Source organism: Hypomesus transpacificus, chromosome 7, assembly GCF_021917145.1.
Source record: "Hypomesus transpacificus isolate Combined female chromosome 7, fHypTra1, whole genome shotgun sequence".
Lineage (NCBI taxonomy): Eukaryota > Metazoa > Chordata > Actinopteri > Osmeriformes > Osmeridae > Hypomesus > Hypomesus transpacificus.
The window spans coordinates 2887972-2899955 of record NC_061066.1 but is presented as its reverse complement, the minus strand read 5'-3'; the positions used below and the strand labels follow the sequence as shown (position 1 = coordinate 2899955).

Genomic DNA, 11984 nt, shown 5'->3' with positions numbered 1-11984 from the left:
GTTTGCTAAATGTTCCCGAGGTTAGAAAAATTGCCTACCTTATGAATGAAATAAATGTTTCGTCTTACTTTCTGACGATGGGTCGATGTAACTGCTTGTGCAGCAGGTAATCTTAAATGTATACTTCAAACATGTGGGTTAATCAGACAGGTAAATAGGAATTCCTTTTAAAAGTGGAGGAGAAAGAATGATCAGTTCAAACATTTCCAATTTTTTAATTATCAATTTGAAGTAGCCTACTAATATATAAAATACTTTGACTCCCCAAAATCTTCACCGACTAGATTAAATACTGCTTTCGGTGTTACACCGGGTCATGCCAGACTCATCCTTTCTGACCAGACGGACCCCACCGTGCACTCATTGATGGGGCGATCCAGGGGGATTATATGGGGCTGTAACGCACGCACAAAAGCGGTCTGGGAGTCGAATTTGGCAAATGATTTTCAGCCAAAACGGCCTACTGTAGGCTACATGGCCAGAAAAACACAATCTATATGCACACACACACACACACACACACACACACACACACACACACACACACACACACACACACACACACACACACACACACACACACACACACACACGCACGCACACACAAACACACACACACACAACTTTCTCTCACTTGCACACAGACACATACAATGCTGAATAAATGGCTATTTGAATGTAACTCGAAGCAACCTGTTGCAGAGAGTTCCGACTCTAACGCTTCAAGGATTCTAATGGTTGGGACGCCCATCTAGTGGAACAAGGATTACACTACACCCGGGCTTTGGTTTAGTCAATTTAACCACACACACTGAATTAATTCATTTATTTCATTGTCGATCCTTCCAGTTTATTTACAAAGAACAGGATATTTGAATGTGATTACATGTGTAATATATGTGGAATACACTTGGCTGTTCATTGTCATTTTCCTGTATATCAAATTAACATTACATTCTACTGGACACTATAGACTGGATAAATCAGTTTTCTGATCGTTTTCAAGTTAATATTACAATAGTATATAAATATCTTCTCTCTCACTTACACTCCCACACACAAGAACAGACACACACTTTCAACCTCCAACCCCCTTACCAGACTACCAGAGAATCACACATGCATCTTCAACCCAAAAGCTCAATCAAGCACAGACAATAAAACGTGAAAAGAATTGCTGATACTACATCATATGCAAGCTGAACAGTCATTGTCAGTTTCAGCTGGTACAGTTAAATGTACCAGTCATGTTCAGCTTCAGCTGCTGGTTAGTTGAAAAGCTCCAGGTGGCAGCATGCAGGTGGAGAAGCTGTGGGGCCAAACCAGAATCTACCTGACTCTCCTGAGGAAAAGCTGCCATACAGCCAGACAGATACGTGTTTAGAATGAAATGTTGTTTTGTTAGTCAGGCCCATTATCTCAGGCATGAGTGGAAGACTCTCCCTCCCTCCCTCCCTCCCTCCCTCCCTCCCTCCCTCCCTCCCTCCCTCCCTCCCTCCCTCCCTCCCTCCCTCCCTCCCTCCCTCCCTCCCTCCCTCCCTCCCTCCCTAGAAAGTGTAGAGCTGAATCTTGAGACTTTCAAACTGTTACAAAGAAGGTATAAGATAATTCAACATTGTCACAAACATGCACACAAATCCAGTGGTTATTCCTCAAACTTGGGGATATAGGAAACAAGACATGTTGTCCTTAGCAATAATTTAGTTAGGGATATACAGAAATATACAGCACAGGGTCCACCCATATCTGAACTACCTCTGGATTCATTCACGTTATAGGTCTCCACTACACCATTGATCCTAAGATCTGTTGGTCTTGTTCCAGTTCTTGGGAGAGCACTGGTAGACGTGTCCATCAAAAACATTGCCTGATCTTTAGCACAGGAAGCATGACCTCTCGATAAGACACTGAGGGGGAGAACAGCCCTTTTAAGGTCAACGTTTTTTAGTGCGTTTGATTAAAATAGATTTCAAAAAGGTAAAAAAACAAACCAAACACACAACACGGATGGCCGCCTGTCATCGTTCGTGTCCTAGAAACCCACATGCGTGTTCCCATGGCGATGAGAATCATCATATCATTTCACATCATATACAGCATCATATATTATACAATATGTCGCTATATGTATGTTATGTATCATAGCATATGAAATATATAATGTCTTTCTATCATATCAAATGGTGTACAGTCCATGTTAGAAGCAGGTAGGAGGCAGCAGAGTCCAGGTCAGCCTTTAAGGATTCCCGTGTCACCGAGAGTAACAGGAAGGCCCCTTGCTCGAGGCCACGTGGCCAAGGGTGGGGTTTGTAGAGCTTGTCACCGTGGCAGCCAATCAGAGGAGAGGCTGAGGGAGAGGGCTGAGGCGGAGAGACAAGCGAGGAAGAGAGAGAGCGACAGGGAGATCTCTGAAGCGCCGCCACAGTCCTTTGCATTTTCCTGGAGACAAAAACAATAACAAAACATAGCCATCAAACAAGAAAGCAACATAACCATCCTTTTAATCTCCCATGTTCTTCTTGTCATGAATCCATCTGCTCATTGGTTAAGAGTTGTATCAGTCAACATATGGACCAATGGGGTACTGACCTGCGGGTGGAAGGCGTGGCAAGACTCGGGTCTCCTGCGGACCTTCTGTGACCTCATCCTGTCACACTTCACCGAGGCGTTATGTGCACAGGGGTCAAGGGTCACATACACACAATGACAAATACGTATATGTAGTATACTGTAGCCTTGAGTGCGTTCATGAAAGTCAACGACAGGAAGCTCTGATTGCTTAAGGATATATTTGACCTCCCTGGGCTCCATGGTGATTGGTCCGTACTGGCGGGAGCAGTCACAGTCTGCTTGGACTACCAGCATCAGCAGGTTACTGTCTGGAACCTGCTGTGTCACAAACATCCTGTAACATACACACACGTACACACACACACACACACACACACATGCAGACAGACCCGCACACACATGCATACAAACACACACAGTCACACACGCATTTGTTAAAAATAAACGTCGAAAACAAGTCGTGACTAAACACAGATGAGAACATGAGAACCAAAGATGAGATACCACAGTTAGTGGGATGTGTTGCACCGTGTGAGGTCAATACAGACCCCTCCTTGACTCTGACCACTGAAATACTGTTAGAACGATGCACTTCTAACACTTGATCTTCTTCGTGCCCATTTTGTACATCACCTTACATTGAAGTGTCTCATAAATGACAAATTGAGTGTGATACTCCAGATGACCACACGGCGGTGCCAGAGCACCATGTATTACAGTAAGCAGCCAGCAGAGAAGAAGGGAAAACAGTGGGAGAGATGTGGCGGAGGTGGAGTCAGACCAGGCTAGCCTGTGACCTGGCCATGGCTTCTCCAGCCATCGCCTCTTAATACTGTGTGTTCATGTTCAAAGTGTGTGCGTATGTGAGAGTCTGTGTAAGTACCTGTGCACGTGTGGGCATACCTGTAGGCGTGTGTGTGCATGTGTGTGTGGTGTGTGTGTGTGTGCGTGTGTCTGTTTCGTACTTCTGGCAGCGCCCACACTTAATAAGGCTGTTGGTCTCCTTGATGGACGGCTCGTAGACAAAGCTGGGGTACTCTGTATCACACGGCTGCAAGATGTCTCCCTTCTTCTTGTGGGCCGCTGGGGACACAGGAACCAATCAGAGGATGGGCAGGACACTCACCAGCCAATCAAATGACAGGCTAGGACACTCACAGCCAATTACAGAACCGGGAAGGACACTTTTCACCCAATTTGGTTCCTAGAGATGTGAGCTGAGGTATAACTAGATACTACAGTTAGTACTACTGGTTTATACTATAATGTCATTCTCTAATATCTATGGTTCCTGTTTGTTTCATATTGTTTGAAACTGGTTCCTAATAGATTAGTCTTCATGGATAAATAAAGGGTAAATTACAAACACACACTACTATACGACTGTACTGATCATCTAGTGTGACCTCCATATGAACCAGTATCTCTGGGGAGTACTTACACACTTGGAAGGACGCCTTGGCTAATAAGGGTGGAGTTAGGATGGAAGGCATGATTGACAGGTGGTGTTGTGATGAAGGTAGTTGCATGGTGGAAGGGAAAAAGAGAGATGGAAAGAGATGGAGGAAATATTGAGAGAGTTTGAGAGAATGGAGGGATAGAGAGATGGAGAAGCATAAATGGATGAATGTTAAGACGGGATAGCCAGCCAGACAGATGCCAGACCGACAGATGCCAGACAGACAGGCTGTGATATGAGGATGGAGAGACAGTCAGACAGACTGACAGGTAGAGAGGCAGACCGCTCTACACACACACAAACACACACACACACACACACACACACACACACACACACACACACCCACACACACACACACACACACACACACACACACACACGCACACACACACAGTCACATATTATCATACACACACAGGAACTTACCATCTGCAAAGTGCTCAGAGTGCCACAGTCCACAGATGTTGAACTCCAGCAGAAATCTACAAAAACATCATAAATAGAACCGTCCAATCAGATGAGACCATGGTGAGTGGCTACAGGAAGGTAACGGACCTAAAACTGAAAGTACTGTACTTACAGCAGGAAGTTGGACAGGAACCACTTCAGTGCTGCTACCAGGCCATAGAAGGGCTGCGGGGAGTAGAGAAGAAACGAGAGAGGAAGAGAGACATGGGGGGAGAGAAAGAAGGAGAGGTGGGAAAGAGAGAGGGAGAGTGAAAGGGAGAGTATATATTACACATGCTAACAAACATGTACCAATTACACAAATAAACAAATCTATATACACAAGTACAATACATATACACACGCACACACACACACTTGGGTGTGTGCACACTGTTGTGAAATATGCATGCTTACACTCAGAAGGGGTCGAGCACTGCTTGCAGAATGCGAGCCCATCTTACACATGGCTTGGTAGTCAAACAGAGATACCCTGAGGACACACACACGCACGCAAACACACCCACACACACACACGCAAACACACCCACACACACACACACACAGGCAAACACACCCACACACACAAAAGAAAGTCAAACACATGAATACACAACACAACATGATGTAATATCCTGCGTTAAATCAAGCATAAAACTTCCCCCCGCCTCGTTTAAAAATAAAGGATCACTCAAGAGAATGCCAACGTAAAAAGATGATGAAGAAAGATACGATGGAAATGAGACCCCCTAGAACGATATAACTGAGAACCCCAGGGAGCTAGAACCCGGAGCAAGAGAACTCAGAACGCCTGTCTCAAGAGAACCACCCGGAATGAAAGACTTGTGAGCTCTGAGACATGACCCCACGAGGTGAGCGCCCACAGGGCCTGACTGGAACCCCATGTGAAGGGAGTAGCACTGTCTGGAAGAATCTAACACTACTGTACTCAGCTCAACCATGTGAAACATGAGTTTAAATTCATCACAATTAGCAGCTAATACAGACATGTAAGATACATACGTGGACCTACATGGGAATGTTGACTTTTACGTTGACTTTTATGGATTGTGCTGACGGTGTTATACATTGCATTCATATGATGATGTATTGAAGGCTATAGTGGTCAATAATAGATATTAAGGATGACGCAATACTGGTTATTGATGAGACGCTGGCAGGTGTGTTGACTGTGATTGGCTCGTACCTCTTGAACATGCCCATACGGATGAGCTGTGCCATCACTGAGCCGTCCACCTCCCCAAAGAACCTGCCGGTCTGGAGAGGGAAGGACGCACGTCAGTCAGGTTCATCCAGCCATTTGACCTTTTGATTCTTTCGTAGACACTTTTCACATCTACCCCTCCATCCTTTCCCTCCATCCATGAACATTGTTTTTACCCTCGTAAACCTCTCTGTTCCTTTTCATAAGTAGAGCAGCCTCTTCTTTCTCTCCCTCTCCCCACCCTCTCGTCCCCCCTCTCTACACTCCACACTCCACCCTCCTCTCTCTCTCTCTCTCTCTCTCTCTTCTCTCTCTCTCTCTCTCTCTCTCTCTCTCTCTCTCTCTCTCTCTCTCTCTCTCTCTCTCTCTCTCTCTCTCTCTCTCTCTCTCTCTCCCACCTTCCAATCTCCTCCCTCCCTTCCCCCTTTGCTGCATTATTTATTCCTCCCAGACGACCTGTTTAGCAGTGTTTAGTACAGCGTTAATAGTGGTTCAGGGTTCAGGCTGTGTCATGGGGCTGGTCTGGTGTGTGTGTGTGTCTCTGTGTGTGTGTGTATGTGTGTGTGCATGTATGCATGTATGTGTATGTGTGTAATGTTTGATAAAGATCTGCTCTCTTCCTCCCCCAGGCCTCCTCTGCTCATCCTCGTCCTCCCACCTTCCTCTTTCCCTTCTCCCCTCCCTTACTTCCTCCCTCCTCTTCCTCTCTATCTTCCCTCCTCTCCCTCCCTCTCTATCTCCTCTCCCTCCCTCTCTATCTCCTCTCCCTCCCCCCTCTCTCCCTCCCTCCCTTCCTCATACATGAGTGTTTCTGTGTTTGGGGGGGTGGGGGGGGGGGCACCTTGTCCTAGTTACACTGGGAGAGGAACCGCTCAGCTACAGCAACAACACCAGGATTGAAATATCCACTGTGCTTTGTTCTACGACACAGGTCCCCCCCTAATTACAGCTCCTCTCTCCAGAGAATCAGACGGGATTAGACACAACGGGTGACTAAACCCACGGGAGAGACATTGTTTTCATTTATAGACACACACGCCTCGACAAACGCACACACACACACACGCACTCACTCAGTGAGATCATTACTGTTCCCTCCCAAACCACACAGAGCGGATGTTGTGACTCAGATGCAGTTCCCGCTCCGACCACACGAGGGTACGTGGAGATGAGCGCTGAACCCAGAGTTCAGATTCAGAGGGGTTGGAGATGTGTATGTGTGTGTGTATGGGGATGTATCTTGAATCTTGAATTAGTTCCAGATTTTAGGTGACAGCTACAGTATAGACTGGTTTTAGATTATAGTCATTGTATAGAATGTAGCCCTCTAGTGGCAGAACCTGGGAGGGAGCAAGAGGATTATCCTACCCACAGCAGTGTTCAGAGAGAGAGAGACAGAAAGACAGAGAGAAAGGGGAGAGATAGAATAGAGGGAGAGAGATAGAGGGAGAAAGAGAGAAGAGTGAGAGAGGATAGGGAGAGAGAGGGGGGAGAGAGAGAGAATAGGAAGAAAGAGACAGAGGGAGAACAGAAAGAAGGAAAGAGAGAGAGAGACAGGGAGACGGGGGGAGAGAGGTCCTGATCCTGTCAACTTGTCAGAGCTGTGACACATGTTTGATTCACGTCATTATTCTGGAGCACGACAAGAACACTCCCTCACCCCTCTCCTCCTCACCCCCCCCCCTCCCTCTCCAATTGTAAACCCGGTACAGCTGTGGCCCCTATAGAGTGGGTATATACCAGAGAGAGAGAGAGAGAGAGAGAGAGGGAGAGAGAGAGAGAGATAGAGAGAGAAAGGGACAAAGAGAGGGAATGAGGGGAGAGACAGGAAGGAATAGTTGGGAGGAAAAAATAGAGATGAAGAGGGGGAGATGAAGAGCTAAAAGGAGGGGGAGCGAGGCAGAAACAGAGACCCAGTTGCAGATCACCAGAGGCCAGTGTTTCCCTCAGAGCAAAGTGACAACCGCAGAACGGCACCCTATTCATCTTGAGCGTATTCTAATGGGTCCTGGTATGTGTGTGTTTGTTTGTGTGCATGTAAATATTTGCTGTGTCTCACAGTGCGTGTGTGTGTGTGGTGTGTGTGTGTGTGTTTGTGGGGCCTAACATATCCCGCATCCCAGTGCTCCCCAGTGACTGCAATTGTAATGAGCTGGTGTTGTAGATGGATCTGTATCCCTCCACCCCCTGCACCCGCCCCCCACTACTTCTCGTACCCCCTCCCTCCTTCTGGTGTGGAGATTCATTCTTAATTCCTCTAAATCCCACAAAACACCAGCTGTTGTTCATGGGTGCATCTTATGGCCACTGGTTGAGCGACATACACACACACATATGCACACACACACAAACACACACTTGTGCCCACACACACACATGCACCCAAGAACATACACACACACCCTCCCTCCTTGCTCTTTCCCTCACCCTCTCTCTATCAACCTCTTTATCTCCTCTTCTCTCCCTCCTGCTCCTTCCAGTCCGCCCTGCCTCCATCTCTCCCTCTGCCCCCCTCTCCTCCCTGTCTTCCCCTCCCTCCATCTCTCCCTCTGCCCCCCTCTCCTCCCTGCCTTCCCCTCCCTCCCTCTCTCCCTCTCCTTCTGTCTGCCCCTCTCCTGCGTCTCTTCCACTCACCTCCCGTTGTTCTTTCGAGATGATGATGAACCCGTTGTTATCGATGAGGTAGCAAGCTATGTCCTGAGGAGGAAGAGAGATGGAGAGAGAGGTGGGAGATGAGGACAACGTCAGATACACACACACACACACGCATACAGACACACACGCACACACACACACAGACACGCACACAGACGCACACAGACACACAGACACACACATACACAGACACACACACACAGTGCAGCAGACACCTCTACCCCTGGCTCTCATCACTAAACTAATGAGCTGGTTTAATCAGACTCGAGCACTTTTATACTCAGCTATAAAACAGCCCATAATGAGTCTGCTTGTCGCCATAACGAACGCCCCGCCACTCAAAGCAATGGTTCTGTCACATAAGAGGTAAAACAAGAAATGTTATGACAATCACTAAACCTTCACTCTCTAACTCTCTCTCTCTCTCTCTCTCTCTCTCTCTCTCTCTCTCTCTCTCTCTCTCTCTCTCTCTCTCTCTCTCTCTCTCTCTCTCTCTCTCTCTCTCTCTCTGTCTCTGTCTCTCTCTCTGTCTCTCTCTCTCCATCCTTCTCCTTTATTTCTCCCATCCCTTTCTCTCTTTCTCTCCCCCTCTTTAGGGTCTAGGGTTACTAGGTGTACAGCCGGGGTTGGGAGAGCCAGCCAAGTCCTCTGTCTAGAAGAGAAACCATACACACACCCACACGTACACACAAGGGATGTGAAGCGACCGACATGAGAAATGTACTTACCACGCTGTTACAGCTCAGCGGACACACCCCCTCGATGTTAGTACACTGGAACAGAGAGAGAGACAGAGAGAGAGAGAGGGAGGGAAAGAGAGATAGAGAAAGAGAGAGACAGAGAGAGGGGAGGGCGTGGGAGAGACAGAGACAGTTCTTTGTGAAGGTCAAGGGTCATATCAAGGTTAAGGCTAGTTTCAAAGTCCATGTGTGAACAGTGTTTGGTGTGACGAGGTGTGTCTGTTGTGGGTGTGTGTGTGCACATGTGTGTGTGCATGCACGTGTGTGTGTTGAGGCTGTCAACAAATGTCACACTGTCTATACAGTCTGTGTAGGGATGTGTGTCTGTGCGTGTCTGTGTGTGTAGACGTTTAGTGATGTGTGTTTGTGTATTTGTAGGAGTGCGCACACAAATGTGTGTGTGTTTTGAGATGTGTGTGTGTCGAGGTGTCTGTGTGTGTGTGTCAAGGTGTGTGTGCGTGTGTCGAGGTGTGTGTGTGTTTGTGTGCGTGTGTGTCGAGGTGTGTGTGTCGAGGTGTGTGTCGAGGTGTGTGTGTGTGTGTGTGTGTGTGTGTGTGTGTGTGTGTGTGTGTGTGGAGGTGTGTGTGTGCGAGTGTGTGTGTGGAGGTGTGTGCGTGTGTGGTTCACAGCTCATGGTAAGTGTTGGGGAGGATGTGAAATTTCGTCCTAAAAAAGGACAAGAAGAAAGGAGGGCTGAAAGAAAGAAGCTGTCTACTTACATCTGTGTCATTAGGCTGAGAGGCAGGACATCCGCAAGAGCAGAGGGATGGAGGGATGGAAAACAGACGGGGGGAGAGAGAGGGAGAGAGACAGAGAGACAGAGAGAGAGAGAGAGAGACAGAGAGAGAGAAGGCAGGAGAGAGAGAGAGAGAGAGGGAGGAAGAGAGAGAAAGAGAGAGGAGAGAAGAGCGTTATTTAACAGTTCAGTTGGTAGTCAGTCCAGTGGAGTTGCAATCACTCTATTGTCATCCTGTGACGTGTTTCCTTATGAGGGGCGTGACAAACACACACACACACACACACACGGGCACAGTGTGCGTTTGTGCGTGGTCCAGGCTGTCGGAGCATGTGCGTATGAAGCTCAGAATGACATGTGACATCACTTGAGCCTGAATTGGATAAAGCAGCCGAGAAGCGCACACACACACGCACACACACACACACCATGCAATGTGAGCAGGAGGAGACAGCAGCATCTTATAATTCATCGTCCTTTATTGGCAGATAGTTTCTCTTTGTCCAGAAAACTCCCTCTGTCTCCAGATTGTATAACTTTATTGATTATGAAGCCATGCGACGGATGGATCAGCCCCACTGTGTGTGATTGCGTGCTGGGCAGTACATGTGCCACCTCCTCCTCTCTGCTGTAAGGACACAGACAGCCTCAAGCCACAAAGCCTGTTTTACCGTGTTGCTAGGAGGAACAGGGGGAAGAGAGGAGGAGGAGGAGAGTCGGAAGGAGAGGAGATGAGAGAAGTGAGAGAGAAGACAAACACATGGGAAGAGATGAGAGGAGGAGAGGAGGGAAGAGGGGTATAAGAGGCGAGGACATGAGAGAGGAGTAGGAGACAGGGGAGAAGGAAGGGAGAGGAGGAGAGGAGGAGAGGAGGAGAGAGTTGTGACAGAACCAGTTACTTTAGCAGCTATGAAATAATGATGCCGGATCAGGCATGGCAGAAGGCTGAACATGTCTTATATAAGCTGTCATAGTTGGTGTGTGTGCGCATACACGTGTGTGTTTGTCTGTGTGTGTGTGTTTACCTACACTGGAACAGAGGCATTAGTCAGCCAGGTCTAATGTGCCTTTGGGCCAGACCAGAAATAACCCTTTCCTTTCTCACAAACACACACACACACACGAACACACACACGCACACACGTGCGGACAGGACAACCCTTGAGACATCAATTAACAAGTGTTGTAATTCCTGAATTGGTAATCTGGGATGCTGAAAGGGGAGAGCTGTGATTGGCTGGATCTGTATGACTCACCTGGGAGGTGGTGGCCCAGAACCTTGTTTCAAACATGTCCAGAGTCATCTGTACTCCAATAGCTGTAGAGAGACAGAGAGAGACAGAGAGAGAGAGAGACAGAGAGACAGAGAGACAGAGAGACAGAGAGACAGAGAGAGGGGTAGACACAGGGAGAGAGAGAGATAGAAGGAGCGAGATCAAATATATGGTCAGTAGAGAACAGGAGAAGTGGAGAGAAGGAGGAAGTAGGAGGAGGAGGGGAAGAGTTGGGAGAGGAGGAGTAGAGGAGGAAGGGAAAATCAAGGATTTGCCTTTGGGATCTCAATATACAGTACATGAGACATAAAGATATCAGCAGGAGAGTTGAAGAAGGAAAGGAGAATGAAGGAATGAAGACAGACAGTCACACACAAACACACACACAGCAGTGTGTATGTACCCTCCCTCCCTCCCTCCCCCCTCCTCCACTCCCCCTCCTCCCCTCTCCCTTAGCAGGGCTGAGACGACATACCACATCAGCATCAAAGCCTCTGTGCTCCCAGCATGCATTTCAACGCCACTCAGGGAAAGCCTTTGCCACAGATTGCTCCCACGCAGTCGTGTGGGGCTGGGAGAGTTCCACTCAGCCAGACACGACCAGCGGAGCACCGCATCACAAACGTCTACTCACATGACTGATCAACAGAGACATTTCTGTGTGTGTGTGTGTGTGCATTTCTTTTTTTTGGTGCACGAGTGTGTGTTTGTGTGTGTTTGTTGCATGTATGTGGGGGGGTGTGTGTGTGTGCGTGCGTGCATGCAGGTTTTGGCAAGTCTGTGTATCTGTGTGTGTTTTTGCATGTACAAACAGAGTGTACAAACAGATATAATGCCTAGTACAATTCTCAGACTGATCAGACGTGGGTGTGTT

At 47.8% G+C, this 11984-nt stretch overlaps 2 protein-coding genes across 2 annotated transcripts in view; one reads left to right on the top strand and one right to left on the bottom strand.

Moving 5' to 3' along the window:
• Positions 1–2683: 2683 nt before the first annotated feature.
• On the bottom strand, positions 2684–11183 carry LOC124469769 (voltage-dependent calcium channel subunit alpha-2/delta-4-like). The gene is made up of 12 exons (XM_047023261.1): positions 11093–11183; positions 9820–9834; positions 9089–9133; positions 8340–8402; positions 5688–5758; positions 4898–4973; positions 4614–4666; positions 4460–4515; positions 4013–4033; positions 3537–3654; positions 2780–2905; positions 2684–2735 (listed from the first exon to the last, which is right to left on the bottom strand). The coding sequence occupies exons 1-12, from the start codon at positions 11138–11140 to the stop codon at positions 2684–2686; spliced, it is 744 nt and encodes a 247-aa protein (XP_046879217.1). The 5' UTR covers positions 11141–11183.
• Positions 11184–11617: 434 nt separating this feature from the next.
• cacna1c (calcium channel, voltage-dependent, L type, alpha 1C subunit) overlaps positions 11618–11984 on the top strand; it is a 30389-nt gene continuing 30022 nt past the window's right edge. The window contains 1 exon segment of the mRNA XM_047023259.1: positions 11618–11673. Coding sequence (XP_046879215.1) covers positions 11618–11673 — 56 coding nt within the window.